Source organism: Littorina saxatilis, linkage group LG5, assembly GCF_037325665.1.
Source record: "Littorina saxatilis isolate snail1 linkage group LG5, US_GU_Lsax_2.0, whole genome shotgun sequence".
Taxonomy (NCBI): Eukaryota; Metazoa; Mollusca; class Gastropoda; order Littorinimorpha; family Littorinidae; genus Littorina; species Littorina saxatilis.
Genome location: NC_090249.1, coordinates 19,216,476 through 19,243,839, shown reverse-complemented (window position 1 = coordinate 19,243,839; position 27,364 = coordinate 19,216,476). Strand labels below are relative to the sequence as shown.

At 41.9% G+C, this 27,364-nt stretch overlaps 1 protein-coding gene across 2 annotated transcripts; it reads left to right on the top strand.

Annotated features, from left to right (window-relative positions):
* Positions 1 to 1,525: 1,525 nt before the first annotated feature.
* On the top strand, positions 1,526 to 27,364 carry LOC138966487 (dynein light chain Tctex-type protein 2B-like). Of its 2 annotated transcripts, none has more exons than XM_070338755.1 (4): positions 1,526 to 1,788; positions 23,051 to 23,119; positions 23,595 to 23,844; positions 24,405 to 27,364. In XM_070338755.1, exons 3-4 carry the CDS (start codon positions 23,684 to 23,686, stop codon positions 24,820 to 24,822), a joined length of 579 nt encoding a protein of 192 aa, XP_070194856.1. In that variant the 5' UTR covers positions 1,526 to 1,788; positions 23,051 to 23,119; positions 23,595 to 23,683; the 3' UTR covers positions 24,823 to 27,364. The 2 variants fall into 2 exon arrangements, with proteins under 2 accessions (XP_070194856.1, XP_070194855.1); XM_070338754.1 differs by having other exon boundaries at positions 1,527 to 1,788; positions 23,051 to 23,157.

Here is a 27,364-nt window from a genome sequence, read left to right as displayed (position 1 = left end):
TTGAAATTTTGGTCAAATAATCTTCGACGAAGCCCGGACATCGGTGTTGCATTTCAGCGTGGTGGCTTAAAAAATAATTAATGACTTTGGTCATTAAAAATCTGAAAATTGTAAAAAAAAATAAAAATTTATAAAACGATCCAAATTTACGTTCATCTTATTCTCCATCATATTCTGATTCCAAAAACATATAAATATGTTATATTTGGATTAAAAACAAGCTCTGAAAATTAAATATATAAACATTATTATCAAAATTAAATTGTCGAAATCAATTTAAAAACACTTTCATCTTATTCCTTGTCGGTTCCTGATTCCAAAAACATAGATATGATATGTTTGGATTAAAAACACGCTCAGAAAGTTAAAACAAAGAGAGGTACAGAAAAGCGTGCTATCCTTCTTAGCGCAACTACTACCCCGCTCTTCTTGTCAATTTCACTGCCTTTGCCATGAGCGGTGGACTGACGATGCTACGAATATACGGTCTTGCTGAAAAATGCCATTGCGTTCAGTTTCATTCTGTGAGTTCGACAGCTACTTGACTAAATGTTGTATTTTCGCCTTACGCGACTTGTTCAAGTTGTGGTTTCTTTGAAAGTGAAACTAAACAAATACAACATTATACGCACACTGTGTTGAAGTATTTACTATATTATGTGTGTGTTCTACAGCGCCCGCGCGTGGGTGTGTGTGTGTGTGTGTGTGTGTGTGTGTTCGTGTGGGCGCATGACTTTGGGGTTCACATGGTTTGTTTGTTTGTTTGTTTCAGACCACACCCATATACACACATTTCACATTTAAACCATTTGTCGGCCCCCTGTCGATATTTATCGACTAAGTTCCTTTGTGTTGCATTGTTGTGCAAGATGACTGAGTGTGTGCAAGAAACCACTTTGACCATTCACCTAAAAATTACACGAAGGAACGTCTGGGAACCTGCTGATTTGAATCAGCAAATTTTCTTGTTGCTGTTGTTGTTATTTCTATGTATGTCACAGGGGGAAGGGGAAGGGGGGGGGGGGGGCATTCACAACCTGAAAAGATGGCAAAGTAACTACCAACACGGCCAACACTCAGTCACCTCACAAGTGGATCACCTACAAGTAAATATCATAGAGATGTAAATATCAAACATTGTCTGCAGACGACGCGAGGTGATACGTACATTCCTGATTCCAAAAATATATTGATATGCCATGTTTACTCAGAAAATGTACTCTGAGAAGCAAGAAGAGGTATATATATAGTAGACACCAACTTTAGTCTTCTTCTTGTCGTTCGCTGTAGCTATTTATCCGGCGGGATGTGTGTGTCTGTGTCCTTCTGTGGCCGAGAAAAAAGAAAAAAAAATAGAAAAAAAAAACAATCAAGCAAACCAGGAAATTAAGAAAGCACAAACGTTGTCATCAAAAATGATGGCCGAATGCTTCTTGTGCCTGTGACTGATCATGAGCCAGTGAGCGTACTTGTCCAAACAAGTCAGGGGAGAGTAATCCGTTGAAAAGAGTTCCGCGTCGCAGACGACACGAACCTAAAAGGGGCAGCAGACAACAAGTTGGGGTAGAGCCGTTTGGCTGACAGACAGGTCGATTTGGTTTCTATTAGTCGAGTGGTTCTGTTTGTATAGTGTGCTTTGGGCAATGACATGACAGGAGAGATCTTTCTGTTTGCTTCGGTGCCGCTCGGTGTGTTTTAGTTATCGCATGGGTTCTTTTCCGGAGGACTGGAAGGAATTGTTTCTGCTATCAACAGGATACTGGATAGTCTCCGACTTCTTAGCGGCAGGTGAGCAGCTAGTAATCATTAGTCAGAAAAAAGGAAAGAACAGTTATAAGAAAAAGCGTGTCCATGTACAGTGATGTTTAAAACATCAAATTATAATTCAAACTTTACATAACGTGTATGTGTTGCTAACGATTTTCCATGTTAATCTTTTGTATCTTTTTCTTGTCACGTTTAGTCCAAATTATTTTATTTCGATAGTATACACTATTCTTAGTTTGTTTTGGTTTGTTTGTTTTATTTGTTGTATAATCTCTCTCTCTCTCTCTCTCTCTCTCTCTCTCTCTCTCTCTCTCTCTCTCTCTCTCTCTCTCTCTCTCTCTCTCTCTCTCTCTCTCTCTCTCTCTCTCTCTCTCTCTGTTTATATCGAATGATCAAGAATACAAATTTATTTTAAATCATTAGCTTCAGAAAAGAAAGAAACAAAAAAATCATACTTTTAATATCATTGAATGATTGACAGAACACTATCATTAATCCAACCTTTCACGCAGCTCATGGTCCACGATAATTGTTATCTCAGTTCTTTGTTGTAGCGTGTCCAGTGAGTAGATCAAATAATAATATCCATTGCCTTTATTTGTCTTAGATCAATGACAACGCAATGTCGTTCACAATACGCCCAATACAATCATGACTCTAACAAGATATTATAGAAGACAGTAGGATTCTTCGAGCATTTGACGAGGCAATGTTTGCTATCATTGATTTAGTCTGTGATGCCAAACACTTCTGTTTACCCTGACTGGCGTGATCTGTCTTCTCAAAGGAGTTGCTGTTTACCAGATTGCGATTGGCGATTAGAAGATATAGTCAAGATACGTGTTGAAGTACGGAGCTTCGCTGTGTGCGTAAGGATACCATTTATTCACGCAGGGGTAAAACTATTTCAATTTGTTATCATTTTCACGAGTTTTCATTCACAAACACATGGGAAATAAATCTCATGTTCCCCATGCAATAAATCGAGGTGGTGAATGGGTTTGAGCTTTCAGGTGAAACGTGGATTGTCAAAGTAAAAACCAATCAGGCTGATTGTTCGATGTGTGGAACCATCGCGGCTTTGGATTTGTGTTTCCGAGGACAACGATTGTAAGCATTCACTCTCAAAGACCCAATCTTCTTCTTCTTCTTCTTTGTACGACGGTTGTGTCAGGCTCGGAATCCCGAGGATGCCACGAACATGGACGTTCTTTCCAGGTCCTCCAGTGCTCCCCACATTTTGGTCCTCAGATCTGTTGGGTCAGGCCATGTCTGGATAAAGACCCAATCAATGTTGATAATTACCGCGGCGACTCATGGTCAATTTGCAACTCAGTATCTCTGTAATCGCAAAATCCACAGCGAAAAGTCATAAACACTTAAAAAGAAAAGAAATATGCTCAACACTTAGATCTACTGAACTCACACGTATGATCGCAGCTCTGTACATTTTCAGACTGGAAGAAAAGCGTCAACAAGCTACGTTTGACGTCACATACAAGGTTGACGTTATCTCGGGCTACTGTGACGATGCTTTGTGGCCCGGAGTTGGATTCTAAAAATTCGTCTCCCTGTGGGTTATTGTGCATTTTGTTGCACAACCAAAATGATGACAAAAACGATGTTTGGTGGCTTGTCGTCAGACCAGCATTTTGTTGTTGGTCCTCGGGGAGCATATCGCCTTTTGTCTCATATTTATCAACCGCGGCCTTCGGCCTTGGTCGATAAAGATGAAACAAACAAGAAATTCCTCCGAGGTAGGAAAAACACCCCCGTCAAAGGGAAATAACCTTCTCAGTTGGTGGCAGTGACTGAGTGAGAATGGTTATTTCCCTTTGACCATTAAGATGTCCCTCTATAAGTCCTTGTATAATTTTAATCCACCAATAACTCCCTAACCGTGTGTTTGACTGGTCCCAATTTTTGTAAGGACCGTCTCAGGAATGTATAGAACCTGTTCACCAAGTTTGGTGACGATAGGTCCGTTCATTCTTGAGATCTATATGCGAACACAAACACACAAACAAACAAACAAACAAACAAACACACACATCGACCGAAACCTATACACACCCCTATACCGGGGGTGTAAAGACGATATGGTCCCCTTGGACCAACAAAAAAGCTGGTCTGTCAACAAGCCACCAAACATCTTATAATATTATACGGGCCGGTCTTTTAGCCTCCTACTACTACTTTATCATTGTAATCTTGCACAATTGCAAGGCTTCTGAAAATGGTGAAATATAGATATCTTTATTGGCAGTTATTGTTACTGCTTCTGAAAAGTTTGATCTTTTAAAATTTAATCATTTCGTCATTGACAGTTTGTGTTGCTGTTTGCTGTTTTGTGGAAAGAGTACTTCTGCTGTTTGGTTGCAAAGTCGGACGGCACAATGTCAGTCGGAAGATTTGATTAGAAACCTCCATGTTGAGTGAACTAAATTTCTTTCTTTTTTTTTAAATTTGTTGGACTTTTTCTATATTTTAACCTTCAAGAGTAGGTCGTGTGTTACACACGTTTTCGGCCATGGAATAATTGACCAGAATGTCCTAGAAAGAAAAGCAAACTGCTTCCTTTGTGAAAGAGAGTAATTGTGAACTTACGCGGTCAGCCGCAATGACATGACAAATCATTTGTATTTACGGAGTGTCAGTGCGCATTTGGCATATTTTTTTATTCAGTTTTTCTTAGGTTAATCTGTTCTCTTTTTGGTGAGGAGGGGCTGAGTGCGACTTTTTGAGGCCGACTGGGGTTTAAACATGCATTCTAGTAAGCTTTCATCTATAGATCTATTGATCAAGTAGCAATGATTCGTGAGTAAATCGCTATAAACCCGTTTAAATTCCCGTTTTTCTACGCAATCTGTTTGCAGTTTGAATCATGAGTTTTGTCTACTTAGCATTTCCACTACGGCTGTGAAAACCTTGCTCGGTTCGTAAGACATGTTCAGTCACCAGAACTATTCCCCGTTGTCACATGCAACGGACCTGACTGGGTGGGGGCGTTCTTTTACAAAGTTAGTGTCCACAGTGACATTCTTTTCTCAACAATGTGTCAACCAAGGCTTCTGAATTCAGAAACCATCTTTTGTTGTGAAGATTAAATACAACAGTGACTTTGGTCAGTTCGATCGCATATCGTGTTGTCGCGAATGGCAGGCAAGGTTCACCGCTGGCAACGCCGCTTCCTGTACTCTATTCTATGACAGGGATGGCCAAATCTCAAAATTGTAACTCGTCAGCCGGGCGAGAAATTTCAAGAAAGTCGCTAGCCCGCCAGAAATTTCGCTGGGCCGGTACATACCACAGTTGCTGCATCTGCAGTGTTAACATGATTTTGAAACTCGATATTTCAACCAAAAGTGTTGCATTGGACAAGAATTTCCACTGGCCAGCCGGGCGAGTTGCCAGGCGGTTTCTACTAGCCCGGCGGAATTTTTACTCGCCCCTAGCGATCGGATGGACGATTTGGCCATACCTGCATGAGTTACGCCGTTTTTGTTGGACGAAGTGATTTTTACTTGTTAAATAAAGTGGGACAGTAGAAAACGAGAAAACTTAAAACGCATTGAAGGTACCTTTTTTGCTAAAGATTTAACTCAATAATGGCTTTCATGGATTAGTTTGACGTGTTGTCTAGATTGGCAACGCTGAAAATGTGAGTTATAATTGTACTGTCACACAGTTGGACGAGGTGGTTTTAGATGTTCAGTGGGGTTTTTTTCATTCTGTGAAAACACAGGCACAGTGAGAAACTTAAGGAAAATGTTAATTTTAAGAAATAAATATGAATTCAGATTTCATCCAGCAGATAGATAGACGGGCTCTGACTTTTCGATATTTAATACATTTTCTTTGCATGGATCACTGCTGACAACATTGAACAAACGTTAAATAAGTACAATTGCCTTTTTTATTTTTATGCCTCTCTAAATTTGTAAGAACAAGAACTCATGCGTGTATAAAGATATCACTTTTGTTTTTACTGTCTTTCAGCAATTAACAATTGCTGTCTCCGTCAAAGGTAGTTAACAGTAGATCAATGAGTTAATGTGTAGATTATTCTATGTCTACAAGCGCTAAAACGCTGTGAGGGGATTTACGATTTCGTTTTACCGTGACTAAAAGCCATCAAAGCCGAAAAGCACTGTTGAGTCGATACCAACCCTTACCCTGACCCCTTCAGTAAGGAATTGATTTGTATTCCAAGCACGCTTTGATCCTTTTGACAGTTCCTAGTTTCTATCAACAAGGATCTATTCAACTCCGCTTCCATGGTCTCACAGTCGTCGCTATCTGTTTGACTGCGAAGTGTTTGTGTAAATATCTAAGGGTCTGGTTTCGTGCATTGTGGACCTGCAAAATAATATATATCTCGTTCAGTGGCACAACAGACTCTGTTTCGTTCTCACAATATGCACTTTTTTCAATTTGCACCTACCATTTACTGCTGAGCACATTGAACTTTTAGTCTCTCAGACTTAGTTTTAGCAGCGTTGAATGCGCAGTAATCAAGTAGGATTAGTCTAGAGAAATGTAGCGTGTCAAAGTTACAGGTTGCCGGGAGGTGATTTTTCCTGTCCGTGGCTCCTTGTAGGCCTTGCCTTGGAGCACCTGGATTTGTTGTTTTGTGGGCGGAGATGGCCGCCGCTCTGGCACTGTCACGCCTGAGTGACTCTGTGACACGGTTGGTTTCTGTCAGAGGGCAAGATTTAGGGTATGCAAACTTCGTTTAGTATCCACAGTTTGTTTGTTGTCCTGCTCGGACATAGTTGAAATGGGTATTAGTGCTTTAGTGCTCATGTTCTTTTCCGCGAGTTAATTGCACTAATTAGATTTTCGAAGTGCTTTTAACTGCATCCTTGGGTTAATGAGTTCACAAACGCACCGGTGAAATTGGTCACACAAACACACACAGACACACACACAAACACACACGAGCGCGAACGCACACACGCTATGGCAGAGGGAGACAGACAGGGCGGCAGGTAGGCAGACACTAAGACAGATGGAGTGGAGTGGAAATAATGTTTTTGAAAAGTAAGAAAGACTCATACAATGTTAAGTTTTTGAACAGCTGAGAATACATGAGACCAATGCCTCTAACCATGTCCAAATTCATAGACTTGCGAATTCTCTGTCCAAGCCGGGATAGGGCAACAAAAAAACAAAAAAAAGGTGTGGTTACGGTAACATAGCCAAAAAAAAATAGGGTAGGAAGGTAGGCAATCACTTTTTTTTTTTAAACTTTTTTTTCTAATGTGTACAAATTAAACCTACTTGACAGGGAAATAAGTGTGCGACTCGAGCGCTTTCGCTTTCATTGCGTTTTCTGCACTCGTTTTTGACTCACATGCGAAGCAAAAGTGAGTCTATGTACTCACCCGAGTCGTCCGTCCGTCCGTCCGTCCGGACGTCCGTCCGGACGTCCGTCCGTCCGTCCGTCCGTCCGGAAAACTTTAACGTTGGATATTTCTTGGACACTATTCAGTCTATCAGTATCAAATTTGGCAAGATGGTGTATGATGACAAGGCCCCAAAAAACATTCATAGCATCTTGACCTTACTTCAAGGTCAAGGTCGCAGGGGCCATAAATGTTGTCTAAAAAACAGCTATTTTTCACATTTTTCACATTTTCTCTGAAGTTTTTGAGATTGAATACCTCACCTATATATGATATATAGGGCAAAGTAAACCCCATCTTTTGATACCAGTTTGGTTTACCTTGCTTCAAGGTCAAGGTCACAGGAGCTCTTCAAAGTTGGATTGTATACATATGTTGAAGTGACCTTGACCCTGAACTATGGAAGATAACTGTTTCAAACTTAAAAATTATGTGGGGCACATGTTATGCTTTCATCATGAGACACATTTGGTCACATATGATCAAGGTCAAGGTCACTTTGACCCTTATGAAATGTGACCAAAATAAGGTAGTGAACCACTAAAAGTGACCATATCTCATGGTAGAAAGAGCCAATAAGCACCATTGTACTTCCTATGTCTTGAATTAACAGCTTTGTGTTCCATGCTAGGTTTAGTTATTTGACCTTGACCCTGAAGGTCAAGGTCATGTAAAGGTCAAGGTCAAGCATGTGAGTCGTATGGGCTTTGCCCTTCTTGTCTTGTTTTTTGTGGGGTTTTTTGACAAATGTAATAAAAAGTTATAGGGTCGGCCCCTAAAAATAGGGTAGGTCGGGTTACCGTAACCACACCTATTTTTTTTTAGGCCTAGTAAACGAGAACAAACGCCTTTATACTCTGGGCCGCTACCGAACCGCCAACCTTAGGCCCTATCACCCAGTCTGTCTTGGATTGCTCTTCAAATAATCGTCCTTTCACTGTTCCACGTACGTATACGGATTATTGGTAGAGGTGTTTGAAAACGCTGGTATTTTGTTTCTTCCACAGGTTGTTGGTGTGATTCTTTTAGTTTTTTGGTGCACGGGATTTAATTTACCCCAGTGTACACTGCATGTTAAACCGTTAGAGTTTTCAGGCATGGGAACTGTCAGACTCGGAAGTCGATTTTCAGCGGTTTCAGATAATCCGGACGATTTTCAGATGATGAGAAAATCAAGTTCTGACGTAATACTGATCCACGCTTTTGACTGTATTGCAGTTCTCGTGAGTGCTGTCACGGTAAACGCTAAGTTGAATTCTTCCTACAGATCAACCCAGACTGTTTGATAACCACAATTAAAATCATTTAAAAAGGTATTTGAATTAATGCCTTTGGAAGCTAAATAGTATATAAACCATGTTTTTCCAAGGGAGTAGGCCTACGTGAGAAAATTGTCCCTCTTACTGTAAGATTTTTTGGACTGGGGGACTTTTCCCATGCCTGAGCTATAAACGTTTGCAGAACTAAAGTCAGACGGACTTCAGATTAGTTCATTCTGCAGTGATTGCACGGACAGTCAAATCCAACCACAGCAGATGCCAGAGATGTGGAATCAAGGAAAATATATCAGTCTATAATGTACTTAATTATCAAGTCCATGGTGAATATTCGAGTAAGTAATACATGTAGCATGTGACTCCTGAAACGATACAGTGAAAAACTGAATGCATTTGTACCCCGCTTTTAATCAATCAATCAATCAATCAATCAATATGAGGCTTATATCGCTCGTATTCCGTGGGTACAGTTCTAAGCGCAGGGATTTATTTTTATTTTTTTATTTTTTTATTTTATGCAATTTATATCGCGCACATATTCAAGGCGCAGGGATTTATTTATGCCGTGTGAGATGGAATTTTTTTACACAATACATCACCACGCATTCACATCGGCCAGCAGATCGCAGCCATTTCGGCGCATATCCTACTTTTCACGGCCTATTATTCCAAGTCACACGGGTATTTTGGTGGACATTTTTATCTATGCCTATACAATTTTGCCAGGAAAGACCCTTTTGTCAATCGTGGGATCTTTAACGTGCACACCCCAATGTAGTGTACACGAAGGGACCTCGGGTTTTCGTCTCATCCGAAAGACTAGCACTTGAACCCACCACCTAGGTTTGGAAAGGGGGGAGAAAATTGCTAACGCCCTGACCCAGGGTCGAACTCGCAACCTCTCGCTTCCGAGAGCAAGTGCGTTACCACTCGGCCACCCAGTCCACTAACACTAACCACTTATTACTAACAATCTGAGAATATGAGATCTTAGAAAGTGACATAGTCTTAAAATGGAGACAAATGTACAGAGGTTATGAACAGAAAACAAATAAAGCAGGGTCTTCAAAGTGGAAGTCTTAAATCAAAAGGTCTTAAACAAGGGATTCCAATGCTACGCCAATGGGTTGTTTTTTTTTTTTAAATCCAATACACTGTCTTTCCCTGCTTTGTTTTGCGTGTGATAGATACCTTTGCCGAGCGCATGAAGTTCACAAAAATAAAACAAACTGCGCCAAGTTCAATTTGTCAGTCGGGGTTTGAGAGTGCCCGTGTCACAGAATGTCGGCACACCCAGCGGCTCCTGTGTTGACACAGTAAGTGCTCGCCGTAGCAATCGAAATGGGATCCTTTTTTGTTCCCTCTGTTCAATGACTGTTGGGATCACTAAAAGCATTGGCAGATCGGTGTGATATGGCTGCATTGAATTACCTCTTACACTTCTCTTCGCACCAACACGTGTGCACTGCAATAGGTTATTTAAAATACTGATTATGCATTTACAGTGGAACCCTGGGCCTTCTTTACTAGGTAACTTTTTTTTTTAACGAAGTTGCCATGGAAACATTGAGGAGAAGTCCTTGCAACTATTGTAAACCGAGAACACACACACGCACATACGCACGCAAGAACACAAGCATACACACACTCGCATACAACTACTCGTACACACACACACACACACACACACACACACACACACGCACGCACACATACACACGCACGCACCACACACACACACACACACACACACGCACACGCACGCACGCATATATATACACACGACGTTAAATAGTTAATGATTCAAAGATCTGATCAGACTGATCTCCTCAATCTCTGGAGGAAGTAAGAGAGAGATTACGTGACTGGAACAGTAACAACAAGAGAAGAACGTTGTGATCGTCTAAATCCCATATTGTGTCTGTTAGCCGGCCTCCTGTGGACTTTTGGCTTTGCGTTAAATTTCCCCGTCGGCGATGTTCATGCGTTGAACAAAGCCTGTGTAACACCCCAAACGTGGCTGACTTATCGCTTGTACGTTTTATTACCCAAACATTGGATGGCAATTGTGTTCGGTCTTGTTTTTTGCTTGCGGGTTTCTTTGACTGCAACGAAAAATGCAGAATCATCGTGCGGTGTTTTTTCAACTCACAAGGCTGCAGTGGAGAACTAATGTATAGTTGAGGCACCATGCAGGAAAGCCGCGGGTAAGTCCATCTGGACAAAATGACATGCATAAGGATAAGGCCTTAAGGTTTGCTATTTTACATACCCTATTAGCAAAATTGTCCCTGATGTGTCCGCCATCTGTGCAGTGTTTTGTTTTCTAAACTATTTGAGCTGAGGATTCATTATTTTACAATCTAACTACATAGTATCGTTATTTATCGGTAGGCCTACTGGGGGAATACTCTGGCATACACCATTTTTTTTTGTATCGGTGATCAGGGTCAGGGTTACTTTTAAGATAAATTGGTAGATAGTGCATCAGTTTGTCACAAAAATGTGTGTTATAGTTTAGCATCCTGTTTTTAAGTTGGAGACTGAGAAACAAAATCATTAACGATTATTGAATCCACACATTTGGGCAGCTCAAAACCTTTGAATTACGAAAGCTTTTAGAAAGAAATTTGTAAAAATAAATCTTTCATGAAAAAAGCACGGTGCTGCAACCACTACAAGCAGAGAACGACTTGCAAAGACTCAGGGACTTAACGCCACTCGGCGTTGTTCTTTTTCATTTAATTTTAGTGACACTGACAACATGACCACACATTATCCTTCCCTTGTTTACGTCGAGTCCAGAGGTATGAAGACAAACAAAACAAGTCGAACATGATACGCATCCAAAATAAACATTAGAACATGACTTTGCTCGCATGCTTGTTTGCTTTGTTTTGACAAATAGAAGTATAAATAGTGCTAGTGAAAGCAAGGAAATGATGCGACAGCAGAAGTGTTGAAACAAGTGCCTGTGGTTTTCTTTCAGTCTCGATCAGCCGCGTTGCAATCGTCACAGTGAGTCTCGATTAGCACAGTCTTACTGCTTGGGACCGAGTCTATGTGGGTCACAGTTACGTCATTGTGTCCTTTCTAATGACGTAAATCTATTGCATACTTCGAAGGAATTCGTGCGACAGCCAATTGATACGCTCACCTGAATCCGACACTACTACACAACAGATATAGGACTACGAAACTTCAACGGCAAGTCTTTGGGCGACTTTTCTTTGCCTCTTGAAATTTGGCACCCAGTTGATTCGTTCGTTCGTGACCCTTTGTTGGTATCACAACACTTGTTTTGTTGTCAACGATGAACGGAAATGCGCTTGCACTTGGCCTTGTTCAGACCACAGGCGGAAGGTATCGTTCACTGGACCACTACTTTCATAGTAGTGGTCCAGTGAACGATACTTTCCGCCTGTGTTCAGACATTGTGACTGTCATTGTGTGTGTGTGTGTGTGTGTGTGTGTGTGTGTGTGTGTGTGTGTGTGTGTGTGTGTGACAGTGTGTGTGTGTGTGTGCGCTGTATCTTTGCTTGAGCATTTGAAACATCTGTGGTGCTGATTTAAACTTGGTTTTGTTTGGTTGTTTTTTCTCCCTTTTTCTCTGATCGGCCTCTAATTAAAAGTTGCTTGTGTACATTTTTGATATTTTCTGAATTGACTTCAAACTTTTGTGAAATAAGTAGTTTCTAGCTTTTTGAATGATTTCAATTTTGTTTCAAAGGCAAGCATCGGCTAGAGAACTAATTGGATATTGCAAGACACTTTGCTTCTACATAGTTGATTTAGAATACAGCAATGTTCTGCATGCAGGTATAACCCTGGCCCTACCTGTTCATTTCCCCACCTGCTCTGTGCGAGAGGCGAAACTTTCGGTCTCCCTTTAATTAAGCGCAGTTCTCGTTGCTAGCTTTAAATGAGACTCTTGGTATATTGACGCAGTCTTACATTTCTTCATTTGCTCGCCAGTCACGCAAAGACAAGTACATGTATGGTAAATACCCTTAACCCTTGTCCAAGAAAGATCAATAAACCGTGTCTTTGCCCCTTTCTGTGTCTGACTGAGCCATCGATCTGAGCCATCGATCGTGCTTTAATCCGGTCCCGTCGCGTGGTGTTTTTTTCCTGGCATTGACAATTATTTCTTTGATTGTGGAAGGTACCGTCCATCAAGCACGCCGCCACAGATCTGTCCCCAGGGTTTATAAGTGATTATACCATTCATTCATTTGGGCCACATACACACATCAACAGCCTGGCTGCTTCCAAGTTCCAATGCAGAATATTTCTTCGGTTTCGTGTACATTATCAGTAGAGCACTTGTAGTATTTTTCTTTAATAGCGAATCATTGACGGTGAAGACGGACAAAAAAAAAACCCACACCAGCTCAGTATCCCCATTACTGTCGGCACAAACCACACACATGTAGTCAGCCAAGGTCCACTTGCTTAGTGAGATTTAACAGTTCTTCTCGTTGTTCGAAGTCTGCATGAAACGCTTCAGGAAGAAGGTATTGTATATATATGGTTGCTATCAGAACCTTGCTGGCCTTCCTTTCTACAGCGTCTTGCATTGTCTGCACTATTGATCGGTTGGCTTTCAAAGCTCAGATAGCTTGAATAACTACAGTTGGCATTCTTTCCATAGCTCTCTGTTGTGAAGTCTTTTATGATAAATTGTGCACATTGGCAAACACGAAACAAGAGGCAATATGGTATGTTTGCTGGTTTCAACCAGCAGATCGGAATGGGTTCGTACTCGTTGCTTTTACCCTTTAAAATGGAACTGGAAATCATATATCAAATCGCTTCTCAAAATAGGGAAATTGTCAGGTTGATACGGTAAGTACATTTTTCAACAAAAGCACACTATGATAGTTGACCACCATAAATCTTAGATCTCATCGGAAGTAGTTCAGGCACTAAATGAACAGGTATGAAAAACAAAATACAGCTTTCCGATTCAGGTTAAACACGCACAGTGGAATGTGATCGATCTTTTGTTCGGAATGAGGTCTGGTAGTGCCATAGAACTATTGAGTCTGTACGCTACGAATTAAATCATCAACCGGAACGCACACGTCAGCCAAACAAAAGCGTTATTCGGCAAATTGGGAGAGCGCGTGGGAAGGAAAAGGTCGCACAGAGGTAGCTTTCTAGCTAATGTGATAAAAACGCTGAGAGTGATCCAACACTGTGAAAAATGACGGTGAACTTCGCGCGTCCTATTGTCTGTGTCCAGCTGATCGATACCACAAAAAACGTGATTCGATTTGTCAAGCTAAACTCAGTATAGGCAATGTTGGCACTTGTGATCATTGACAGAAACAAAATTAGTTGTTATCGATTTATTTCTCTCTATGATATCCTCAGTTAACTTTTAGTATTATACCTTTAGTCATAAGAAAGACACAGCTGGTCTCCAAACTTAAAGGCACATTCCTTCTCGTGTAAACGATTCCGCTCAACGTATCAGATCGATCTTGTCAGTCTTTTACACGGGTCGGATGAGGCCATCCCCCCACTTGGACGTATACCGAAAATCATTATCTAGACCTGTGCATAGTGTTTCGTGAAATAAAATCCGAAACACGAAGATTTGTCTGTTTTATGGTATGCAATTTATGCGCATGGAATTTTGGCTCAATCAGTACTCTCAGCGTACTCGCGTTACCGTTGTAGCCAAGATGAATTTCAATCAGTCCCACGTAATCAGGTTCGTCGTCATATCTTATATTGCTAAGGAATGGTGTGATGTTCATCATGGTGCTGTAAAAAAAAAAAAAAATGTGCATGCTGGAATGGATGTGTCATTTACATGATGATGTGGAGGGAATAGCTAAGATGTTTTGAAGTTTAACATACTGTGCTTGGAAGGTCTTGCTTGCCCTAGTTTAGTATTGCAAATATGGTGCATATAAAGTAAGCTAGCTTATTCAGTGGCTGGAATATCAAATCAAATCAAATCAAATTCACTTTATTATCTTAGACTTAGAAATTAGACCAAATTACTGTGGGACAAATAAGACAAAAACAGCACAGCACTTAACAGCACCTCCTGAGTCGCCCCTTGTGAAACGTCCCTCCCTATCGATCAAATGCTAAAGTTTTTCGAAAAACACAGTAGACACGAATACACACAGCCGGTTAGAATTCATCATTACATAGGCTACTGCCTACACTAACGTGAACGCAGGGGCTCACATCCACGTCGGACATCGGACATACACGGATATTTTTTCCAAATGTCCGATACATTTTTCATGCAAGAGGACATATGTCCTATTGTTTTTGTCACTTAGTGGTCATTGTCCGATTATGCTTTCATTTGATCCGAACATTGTCAGTACTTTCCAATTTACAGTAGTTTGAATTGCTATTTTATCGATGTTTTGCGAAGCGATGTGTCTCTCCAAGCTGACGAAACTTGGATGTAGATTTTAAGGGGCTTATTGTCCGTCAGGTCTTAATTGCCTATATTGGACATGAATTGGTTTATACGATTCGAGTTTTACGCCCTCACGGCTTTTTGATGTTTGCGTGTTTAGGTGGTATCAGCCATCTGCACTTATGGTAGAATGACCAAGATCTTTAACGTGCCATTGTGGTGACACGGGGGTGGGAGATGGATACCGTCTCTGGGTCTGCACATAAAGTTGACCCGTGTCCGTCCCGGCCCGGATTCGAACCAGCGACCTCTCGATCACAAGTCCAGTGCTCTACCACCTGAGCTACCCGGGCCCCCACGAAACTTGGGGGATTTTGTGTGCTTTTTATAGAGAAGAGCTTCCAAGGGTCGCAACTCTGAATGCTCTAAGCCGGTTGATAGTTGCCTCCCTTCGCGGTTTGTTTTCTCCGAAAAAGCAACATAACTAAAACAAATGTCCTATTGATTTATTTTTGTTCAGGACAAATGTCCTATCACTTTTGCATTGTCCATGACATTTGTCCTTTAATATATGCCACCTCTCATGGATGTGAGCCTCTGTGAACGGCCAAAAATGAGTACGCATTCAGCATTACCCCCAGGCTAAGCTATTACCGTTATGTAAGGTTGCAGCTTACAATAATTTTAATTGTTTGACTAACGGATACGCTTCCACGGTGGTATAACTACTACTCACCTTTGTGTGCTCACACTGGCTCGGTTTTCAATCATGTTTTCTTGGGTTATTTGTGCTTCTTCTTGTCGGTTTTTAACTTTGTTTCCTTGTACGATTAATTTACCAAAAATACCTCAAGTACTTAGTACTACCACTTTAATAACCCCCCGCGGGTTAGGGGGAAGAATTTACCCGATGCTCCCCAGCATGTCGTAAGAGGCGACTAACGGATTCTGTTTCTCCTTTTACCCTTGTTAAGTGTTTCTTGTATAGAATATAGTCAATTTTTGTAAAGATTTTAGTCAAGCAGTATGTAAGAAATGTTAAGTCCTTTGTACTGGAAACTTGCATTCTCCCAGTAAGGTAATATATTGTACTACGTTGCAAGCCCCTGGAGCAAATTTTTGATTAGTGCTTTTGTGAACAAGAAACAATTGACAAGTGGCTCTATCCCATCTCCCCCCTTTCCCCGTCGCGATATAACCTTCGTGGTTGAAAACGACGTTAAACACCAAATAAAGAATGAAAGAAAGAACCACTTTAATAAAAGAAAAAAAAAGAGAAAAAAGTGGGCGCACGTCAATGACCCCGTTTACCCACTGAGTACATTGTATTTACTAAAGACGTCCGCCTCCTCCTCCTCCCCCCCCCCTCTCCGAACCCCTCTGAACCCCCAACCTTCCCCGCTACCTCTTCCTACCTATTATTTTTTTCTATTCCCAGATCACCCCTTGTGGTTGTTGCTGTTTTCACGAGTGATTTATTTGGCAGTAATCCAAACCGTAAACAGGCTGCTGGCGACACCAGATCCCGCCAGAACCCCATTATGAAGAAACGAACCCTGTCATCTTGTGTCGCGTCAGGCTACATGCCAGCTTAACTGTGTTAAAGGCTCCAGATGGGCGGATCACCAAGAAGCATAGTGTCACTTTGATTTGTTTTATGCTTCGTACAGCTTCAAAGTTCAAGCCAATTATAGTTACAGCGTGGCAACGATCTATGTTTGTGAGTTTCGGCAGCGTTCTTTGATTCTGCACGGAAGAGCGGTTATGTACCATGATTTTGTTTGTTTGCTTGTTTGTTTGTTTGTTTGTTCAGTCATTCAGATAAGAACACAGATGACTTAATTAAGCAATCAAGCAAAATGATCTTGCATAATCACAGCACATTTTGCAATTTTGCGCACTGGAGAATATTGATAAGCAGCAAATGCTAAATGACCAGTTAACTTGCACTTTGTCTTTGGTAATAATTATGATCAGAAACGGCATTCTAGTGATTCGTAATGCTTTATTAGTAAGCCAAAGATAATCAAGACAAAGTCGGTCGCGTGTTTTTTCAGGAAGAGTGAGCCAATAAAGGCGTGAGTTTGTACTTACTCAGGAAGGGTCGTATCACAACCGGATTGTCTCAAGTCTTGAAAACCGGCTTTGGACGGGGGTAAGGCGGAGGCGTAGACCTTGGGCAGGGGAGTGGGAGTAGGGACGGAGGCAAGATTGCAATCAATGGGTTCACCGATCGTGTGTGATCAGTGTCCATTTCGTGTGATCGGTCTCAGCAGTAATACACAACTGGCGAAGACGATGAACAACTTGAATGTGAGGCGACGAACCGTTTCCAGAAAGGCCTTTATGGTTTGTCACGATATAGTACTAGTTACAGTAGCCATCAGATTTGGCAGGGTTACGGTCTTGGGACGTTCCTTTTCTTCTGGACTACTTTTGTTCTGGAATATTCGTGGTGGTCGTGATACAGTTTTATGGGCGTCAACACGGAGGCCAAGGTGTTCGCTGTACGATGAGACGTTTTTGATCAGGCTTTCTCAACCGTTTCGTCAAAACTAATGCATTGAGGTTTATGTCGAAATGAAATCTGTCTCTGTCTCTACCTCTTTGTCTGTCTGTCTGTTTGTCTGTCTGTTTCTCTCTCTCTCTCTCTCTCTCTCTCTCTCTCGTGTGTCTCCTCTTTCTGTCTGTCTGTGTGTGTGTGTGTCTCTCTCTCTCTCTCTCTCTCTCTCTCTCTCTCTCTCTCTCTCTCTCTCTCTCTCTTTCTTTTTCTCTTGCGTGTCTCCTCCCTCTGTCTGTCTGTCTGTCTGTCTGTCTCTCTCTCTCTCTCTCTCTCTCTCTCTCTCTCTCTCTCAATCTAACGTGTGCCCTGTTGATGAAATGGATAGCGCCGATAAGCGATGTGATCCCTACGTTTGCACCAGGTCATCAGAGGACAAGGTGGCTAACCAATTTGGTTGGGAGCTACTTTCCCTTTGTACATCTTTTAGTATCCATATTTTCCCTTTGTACATCTTTTAGTATGGATATTTTAAACGGAAACTGCACTCCTGATTTATCAGAACACTATATATGTTTCTGTACATGGAAATAGCGTCATTGACTACTTTGTTGTCACTGATGAATTATCGTCACGTTCTAAACGTCTAGCCGTAGATGAGAGGGTTGAGTCATCGCATATGCCCCTCTTGTTAACGTTTAGCGTCGATTGTGCCCATGTCCGTCCTCCCATCAGTGAAGCAACACAGCCATCTACAAAAATACTCATATGGGACAGAGAAAAAGAGCAAGAGGTCAAAACTTTGATCCAGTCTGAAAGCTTTGTAAACAAACTGGCAGCTGCTACAGCTAGGATCAAAGAGGACGCAGAGGGGTCAGTGGAGTTGTTTACGTGTGCTTTGAAAGACGCTGCCAAACCAATGGAAAGGGTGTTTAACGATGACTCACCTTTAATCTCCGAAAACAACAAGTGGTTCGATTCTGAATGCCGAAAATTAAAAAGACAAACACGCAAGGCATTTCGGATGTACAAAAAGGAAAAGACAGGACAAGAGAAAGACAGGTTAAAGGGGTTATACCTAACGGAGAGAAAGTCATACTCCAAAGTGCTCGAACAGAAAAAAGACAGTCACAAACAAAATAGAGTAAACAGCCTACTGTTGAATATTTCTGACCCTTATGCATTTTGGAAGGAGATAAAGAAATTCAGGAGGAAACGTAAACCCGCAGGAACTATTGACAACAAGGCATGGTATGACCATTTTAAGAAAGTACTTAACGAGGATGATGATAAAAGGCATGTTCAAGAACATGACCCTACTGACACTGAAGAAGAAAACGAACTTGACTGCAACATTCTTAAAAGTGATATTACCGAAGAAGAAGTGAGGACTGCTTTAAGTGGCTTAAAAAAGGGGAAAGCAGCGGGACCAGATGGCGTTTTAAATGATCTCTTAAAAACCTCAGGTGACACAATCGTCCCCTATCTTTTGATGTTGTTTAACGACCTTTTTAGGACTGGTGACTACCCTTCAGATTGGGCAAAGGCCATTCAACCAATATTTAAGAAAGGTGATGAACCCTGACAATTATAGAGGCGTCTCTTTGAACACAGGCACTCGAATCCGGGTGGGGGTTGGAGAGCTGAGAGCAGAATTCAGCGCAGAATAGAATTTTTTTGCTGGGTTAATTTAGTAGATCGACATCGGTGTTACTTTACGAAATTAATTCAACACAAAATCCCCACTCTGTAAAGGAAGCAGCCATGCTGTTGGTTTTAAGCACGGGTTTAGGTCAAACGATACTCTTATCCCGTGTAAAAAAAAAAAAAATAAAAAAAAATCTGTGCTGGTTAACGCGATCGCTCAAACGAGAAGGAATGCACCTTTGATATCGAAGTTCCGTTTTCCACCATAACCAAACAGAACCAGAACAAAATGCGACCGCAAGAACATTCCTGCTTCTGTGGCCAGTCTGGATCGGTGTTTTGCTCACCCTTATCTTTTATCTAAACTCTTGAAGTCTTGTCGGGAGTTTGACAACAGACTACCTGGTGGATCAATGTAAGTACACACCCACCCCTGCCTTCAACCAGTCTACTTTCGCAAAAAGATAAAGTATTATTAATTAATCAAATAAAAAAAGTGCCTTTTGTCTGGTATTCTGAAGTGTTGGGTCATTTCTCTTTGGACAATTCTAGTGAAGCAGGATTCTATGCAGGTGGTTGCAGGGCAAAACCAATCTGAAATGCCTTGTGCCTGTGATTTTAAAGTGTCGGGACTGATACTGTATTTGTGTTTGGACAATTCTACAGCGAAGTAGGATTCCTATGCAGGTGTTAGGTTTCTTTTTGTCACCAATGTGTTAACCGTGAAGTTACGACGGTAGAGCAATAAAGGAGTCGGCAAACATAATGGAAGGCGAGAGTGTTGCGCCAACGCCTACATAAATACATGCATACACTGCCGTTACTTCAGAAGAAACCGCATTGGGAAGACTTCTGTATAGCTGGCATTCTTGCTGTTCACATGGGCATAAACATACAGAAGAGCAGGTACAAAATAATGATACTGGCGTTTTGTTTTGACATGCGTAACTAAGAAAACGACATGACTGAGCCTTACTTATTGTGTCGGTCGGCTTTATCAATGGCATGGAGGTTTGTTCTGTTGTCATTCATGCTATAAACTTGGGCGTACCAGTTTTATTAGCCGGTATATTGATATTGGCGTTTTCTTTTGGCATGTGTAACTTTGAAAACGGCACGAACCTTATTAATTTGTATTGAATAACATGTAGATTTGTTGTTCTGTAATTCTTGCTACAAACATGGGCATAACAACCTGTTGAGCTGGTACAAATGGTATTGGCGTTTTGTTAACGGCATGATCGAGCCTTCTTGTGTCAGAAGTTTTATTAAGGATAGGTAGTTTTGTTCCTCCGGTATTCATGCCAAAAACTTGAGTATAAAACGCCTGTTAAGCCGGTACTAAAGACATTGGTGTTTTGTTTCAATGTGTGCATAAGAAAACAGCACGAGACTGATAAAAAAAATTAAAATGAAAAAAAATGAAACAAATTAAATGTATAGTTTGTTTATGCTGTCATTCTTATATACTTAGACATAAAAATGCCTATTGACCCTGTACACACAATGTGGATGTTTCGTTTCGGAATGTGCAACTAGGAAAGACGGTACTGGCACAGTCCTGCCTTGCCGTGGTTGTCATACTGCTTAGTTGTTGTGTTTGCTTTTGAAGTTTATTGACAAGCACAGGACAAAGAGTCTATAGTCCTGTCCCTACGACAGTACGTAAAATGTGTGTCAGGTCGGATTGACTTTAAAGGCATATGTACGCGCTCCCGTGTTTACAAAGTGTAGTTTGCCCATAATCGATGTCAAACGCACCATAAGACCATATAATGACGATATGTCACCATGCGCGGACCATAATACATGCATTACAGCTTGTTCTAGCCTCTGAAAAAGTGAGGATGTCAACAAAGCCGCGGTGTTAGCTCCCTTGCATCAACGTTACATGTGTTGCCAAATCTATAAATAGGACGATCCAGATCAAAATGAAAATTAACATATCTCAACATTGAAGGGGTCCTAGACCACAATATTTTGCAGGGAACTTAATTTAGCATGTCTCCAGCTGTTGGTAAAGCAATTAGCGCGTATAGTCATCGAGTACATATGCCTTTAAGGTATCTCATAATGTGTACCGGTTTACTCTTGCATAAGTTTGGGCGGTGATGATGAAGGGGAGGCACCTCTGTCGGTATTACGTATGCATTTTCTCGTCATTTTCGTCAGTGAAATGACCAAATTAATTAATTATACTTAAAGTTTGGAGCTCAAATTTTCAATTAATTTCACGATAAATATTCTTTTGTTTGATTAAAAGGACTTTAAATCAAAAATGCCACTTGGTTGTGAGCTATGAATTTATTTACAACGCTAAAGTTCAACATAACCTTTTTAGGTGGCGATCAGGCACAAAACGCGTTTCTTTACACTGCCGCGGTTCTGGACGGGAAAGAATGTAGGTCATGGCTTATGTCTCGAACGGTTAACGTTACATTATGTGATACTGATAATTACAAACAAAATTACACGCAGACCTCTTTTTTTGTCGTGTTGAAGTTGGCTTCGGCCTCTATCCGTGTCACTTGCAAGAGAGTTTTAAGGGTATCATGTATATATATATATATATATCCCTGCGTGTGTGTGTGTGTGTGTGTGTGTGTGTGTGTGTGTGTGTGTGTGTGTGTGTGTGTGTGCGCGCGCCTTCACGCGCGTGCTTCGAAGCTCTCCTTTTTTGCATACACTTTGTACATCTCAACAAAAAATAGACTGTTCAGTGTACAGTTCAGAAATACCCACAAGAACGAAAAAAATAGGTACCCGCACGTTAAATCTAAACACTGCTCGTTCCAGTCTGTTAGCTTGCATGCAGTGCTTGATAACAAAAGCCGCTCGCAGAACAAACAAGTGGATTTACCGTGACTAAGCTAGGCTCGTGGCGTGGCCGTGTGAACTCATGCTGGTATATATTGCAAACAATCCATCATTCTTCGGAAACCAGTCTTAATCACAGGACAGTAGAGCATACTGATTTGTTGTTAGGGCCGTTGCTGAGAGATTACAATGGAGCCTTAAAAAAAACACCTCGTGATCTGATCGAATTATATTGGTGAAAGAAAGTGGGGAAGTTGGGCGTGTGAATCTCAGTCTGTCTGTCTGTCTGTCTGTCTGTCTGTCTGTCTGTCTCTCTCTGTCTGTCTCTCTCTCTGTCTCTGTCTCTCTCTCTCTCTCTCTCGATGTGCTCCATTCAGACATACACACACCAACGCACAGGACCATTTCTTCAAACTACCTGACAATTATAGATTGGGAGAGGATTTTCTGTTCTTAGCAGTGTACTTCTATCCACGTTGTCTAACATAGTTCAGATGAATAAATCTGTCAACATGTTCAATACCTTTTGCGTCAGTGACCCACTGTAAAGGTCCATGGACGAGTGTCTCGCGATTAAAATATGTCGAGTCTTGTGAGGTCTTTGTTGACACTGCACCTTAGACATTCTGGGCCATGTGGATTTTGTCCTGTATGTTCGAGACTCTCGGAGTTACTGTTGAACTGTGATAGAGGCACACACACACACACACACACACACACACACACACACTCTAACTCTCTCTGTCTCTCTCTGTCTCTCTTTCTTTCTGTCTCTCTGTGTCTGTCTCGCTGTCTCTGTCTCTCTGTCTTTTTCTCTGTCTCTCTCTGTCTCCCTGTCTCTCTGTCTCTACTGATCTTGCTCTCTCTCTCTCTCTCTCTCTCTCTCTCTCTCTCTCTCTCTCTCTCTCTCTCTCTCTCTCTCTCTCTCTCTCTCTTTCTTTTGTTCGTTGTGGGTGTTGAGTGTAGATAACATTTACTGCCAGTGCTGAGAGAGGAAATCTGGCCATTGCCGGAGTCCCTGCACAACAAGCTGTACGGGCCAGTGGCTGCGCTGCAGAGGACCACTAATTATATCTCAAGATCTGGACTCCAAGTGTGATCGGCGATCGAAAAGAAGAAGACATTTACTGCCTTGTTCAAGCCACCGTCTTTGTAGTGTCTTTTTTGGTTCCTTCTGTCTTGTATTTGGTTCTTTGGCGCTTGATCGATAAGGCTGTCTATTCGTTTTTGTTCTACCCAGATTTCAACGAACGAGCCCCATCTGATCTGCCAAGTGCTCTAACGACAGTCCCATAGCCAGAGACACAGAGTGTAGATCTGTTGCCATTTCCCTTGGAGCAGGGCAAAGTGAGTATATAAGTAGTTGTTCAACCTTGTCTGTTTTCTACAAGACTGTCGATGCTGGCTGGCCGACTCACAGAACCTTGTATCAAAATACTACCAACAGTACGATACTTCGATCGACTGGCCTTGATACAAACGCCTGTGGGCTGACTATAATATGTACCGATGAAGAAGTTTGACTGGATTTAGAGGGCCAGGAAAAAGAATAAATGAGAGAAAAAAAAGTATTGTTTGACGTGAGTTGCGGCGGGTGCGGCTAGGTGACAATGACCTAGTTTACTTCTGTTGCCTATACATACTTGTAGGTTCTCTTCGGGGACCCCCTTAATCGAAATGAGAAATGTGACTTGTGCCACGCTACAGAGAATATAGTTTCAATGAGAGATTTCAGATACATGTGCCCATGACACTGTAATCAGTCTCTTGAGGGTTTTTTTCAGCAAGCTTCAGCCGTTGACAACTCTGACCAACATCGCGACCCTGCTTTGACCTTTTCAGACGACAACTCCGTGCTCACACGTCATCCATCATGGCGGAAGAATCGCAGGAGCTCGCTTTGTCGCGCAAGAGGCGCAAGTCGCAACAGGTGGACACTCAAGGTCCGATTATACGTCGCATGTCCCGCCTGGAGCCCCGCCATTCCGTCCAGTATGGGGGAGCCAATTCACGACGTATGTCCTATGCCTCAAGGTAGGGTACACGGACAAGGGTTTTGCTTTTTTGTTTATCTCTGCCTCTCTCTCTCTCTCTCCGTCTCTCTCTCTCTCTCTCTCTCTCTCTCTCTCTCGTGTTTGTGGTGTGTGTGTGTGTGTGTGTGTGTGTGTGTGTGTGTGTGTGTGTGTGTGTGTACGCGCGCGCGCTCAATGGTGTGTGTGCTAGCGTTTGTAAGTGTGCAAGTGTGTTTCTATCAATTTGATCTATTTTGGTCTTGAGAAGGAATTTAGTTAGGCATGAGTACTTTTGGGACTACTCTGCGACTACTTAGCTTTAATAAAGGAGTGTTTTGTCTGTGTGATAAATGTTTGCCGTCAACAGTATAATGGAATTTTTATGGCAGCCCCTATTATGTGGTGGGCACCAAGGTCAGCCCATACAGGCTGTGAATCGTATAGGTCCAAGGTAGATCATGCAGTAGGCCACACTGATACAACCCGATATGTGTACACACTTCCAGTCTCTAGGGCTGATCATCACGAATAAGGCTGCGTTGCGACTGAAGGGACCATAACTGATGCCTTGTGTGTTTGCAGGTCGTCCATCTCGGGCATGAGCTGGTCCGGCCTGGGGGGCATGAAGCCGGTGACCCGCATGGCCAACACGTACCGCATGGCGCCACGGCCCGAGGAGAAGTTCAACGCCAGCACCGCCCAGCGCATCATGTCCTGCACGCTCCAGTCCTACCTGGAGGGCGAGCGCTACGACAAGAACCTCAGCATCAGCCTCTCCAAGACCCTGGCTGACGTCATCAAGGAGCGCATGAAGGACCAGGGCTTCTCGCAGCGCTACAAGTTCGTCTGCCTGGTCACTATGGGCGAGAAAAAGGATCAAGGCATGGCCGTGTGCTCGCGCTGCGTCTGGAATACCGACACCGACAACTACGCTTCGTCTTCCTTCACCAAAGGAGACCTCTTCGCTGTGGCGACTCTCTACGCACTCTACTTTGAGTAGAATCTTCCATACCATTTCCTCTCTCCTTTCCCCCACATCGCCATCCCTTGGGCCTGTGTGTGTGTGTGTGTGTGTGTGTGTGTGTGTGTGTGTGTGTGTGTGTGTGTGTGTGTGTGTGTGTGTGTGTGTGTGTTGACTTCTCAGAGTGTGTATGTTGGAGGTGCTGTCCGAATGCGTGAGTGTTTGCAGTGGTGATGCTGCTCCGGTAGGATGGTGGTTTCGTTCTTGGTTCTGCATGCATGAGGCCTGAATGTTCCTGCTCCACTGTTCACTTAGAGATGTCATACATACTGTTAAAAAAACGTGCACCGCGGAGATTGACGTACAAACTGCGACACAAGACAGGACGTAGGAGGACCATGGTAGGAATAATTATCAATACATAACTGCAATAACTTAAGGACAGTATCTTATTTCTAACCTAAGTTGACTACAAATAAATAAGTACAAGACGCGTAGAAACGCGATCAGAAAAACAAGGACACACAAGACCGGGCAGAGTGATAGTTATAAAAAAAAAAAATTCTGAGCATATGTGGATGGTCCACGACACTTAATCGAACGACATTTGGTCGAGGCGACACTCAGAAGTGGAACAACATTCAGTCGACCGATATTTTATCAAACATTGGATAAATTATACATGAAATAGAAAAATGTGATTTTGAACCAAATGCATGTCCGCGTGAATGCGTGCGTGGACTCGTGCATTTGTACGTGCGTTCTTGTCAGTACACACAGCCAAGATTCGACCAAGTGCTCAACATCAAACACACATCTACACAAAGACGCACACTCACATGAAGCAAAAACATACACGGCTAACGTTTGACGAAGTGTCGTTCGAGTCGCATCGGCGCACATTATTCGACGGAGTGTCGTTCGACCACTTGTCGCTTTGACCTAAGTTTGACTGCAAAAATATGAAAACTCTGTTTTATTCAGATCTCTACTTTAGGATACACACGACCGTCGAACGTGGATTGAACTTTGTGATGATTTCGACTGAATACATTATTTACACGGTCATGCACTTGTGACTAAGTGGTATGAGTGGTCAGAATTAAACTGCCTTTACAATTAAACGTGTATGCATGTTGGTCTGTGTGGTGTTTTCTTTTTCCTTTTCTTTCTCTTTTGCAACATATCTTTGAATGTTTTATTCCCTGCGTGATAAATGTCATCCTTTTGGCGTTGTCAGTTCGTTTTAAGCATGGATGTCGGTCCTTTTTGACTCACATGCGAAGCAAAAGTGAGTCTATGTACTCACCCGAGTCGTCCGTCCGTCCGTCCGGACGTCCCTCCGTCCGTCCGTCCGGAAAACTTTAACGTTGGATATTTCTTGGACACTATTCAGTCTATCAGTACCAAATTTGGCAAGATGGTGTATGATGACAAGGCCCCAAAACACATACATAGCATCTTGACCTTGCTTCAAGGTCAAGGTCGCAGGGGCCATAAATGTTGTCTAAAAAACAGCTATTTTTCACATTTTTCCCATTTTCTCTGAAGTTTTTGAGATTGAATACCTCACCTATATATGATATATAGGGCAAAGTAAGCCCCATCTTTTGATACCAGTTTAGTTTACCTTGCTTCAAGGTCAAGGTCACAGGAGCTCTTCAAAGTTGGATTGTATACATATTTTGAAGTGACCTTGACCCTGAACTATGGAAGATAACTGTTTCAAACTTAAAAATTATGTGGGGCACATGTTATGCTTTCATCTGAGACACATTTGGTCACATATGATCAAGATCAAGGTCACTTTGACCCTTATGAAATGTGACCAAAATAAGGTAGTGAACCACTAAAAGTGACCATATCTCATGGTAGAAAGAGCCAATAAGCACCATTGTACTTCCTATGTCTTGAATTAACAGCTTTGTGTTGCATGACCTTGGATGACCTTGGGTCAAGGTCACATGTATTTTGGTAGGAACAATGTGTAAAGCAGTTCTTAGTGTATGATGTCATTGCTAGGTTTAGTTATTTGACCTTGACCCTGAAGGTCAAGGTCATGTAAAGGTCAAGGTCAAGCATGTGAGTCGTATGGGCTTTGCCCTTCTTGTTTACCTACTGACGATGCAAGGGTATGCACATTCTAATGCAAAATGATAAGGTCACTTGAAAATAAAAATACAATTTGAATCCTTCGAATTCTGTCAGTAATTTATGTATTTGCGTATATTTTCTTGTGGATGATCAATAAATCCTGTGTGATTATGCATTTTGATGAATTTAGTTGAAACATTAAAGCTTCGTCATTGTTCTTACAGGAAAAGAAGTTTGAAGTTTGAAGTGCTTATGTACAAAGAAAAGAGTATTCAACGCAACATCTGTTCATCAATTAGTACTACTTGGGAATGGTTAGAAGTGGGATTTACATTGCTCTCATTTCATAATGCTGTATTTTTGCTCAAAAGTAATTCATCGCATATAATTATGTAGTTTGCTTTTTTTTTTAAATCTTTGTAATCGAGAAGTTGAAGTGCGGTTAAACTACAAGCAATAAAGGAGCTGTGATAATGAACAATACAAA

Coding starts and splice junctions, on each gene's coding strand:
- LOC138966487 (XM_070338755.1), top strand. CDS start 23,684: ATGGCGGAAGAATCGCAGGAGCTCGCTTTGTCGCGCAAGAGGCGCAAG. Junction 23,845..24,404: donor CGTATGTCCTATGCCTCAAG/GTAGGGTACACG, acceptor GTGTGTTTGCAG/GTCGTCCATCTCGGGCATGA.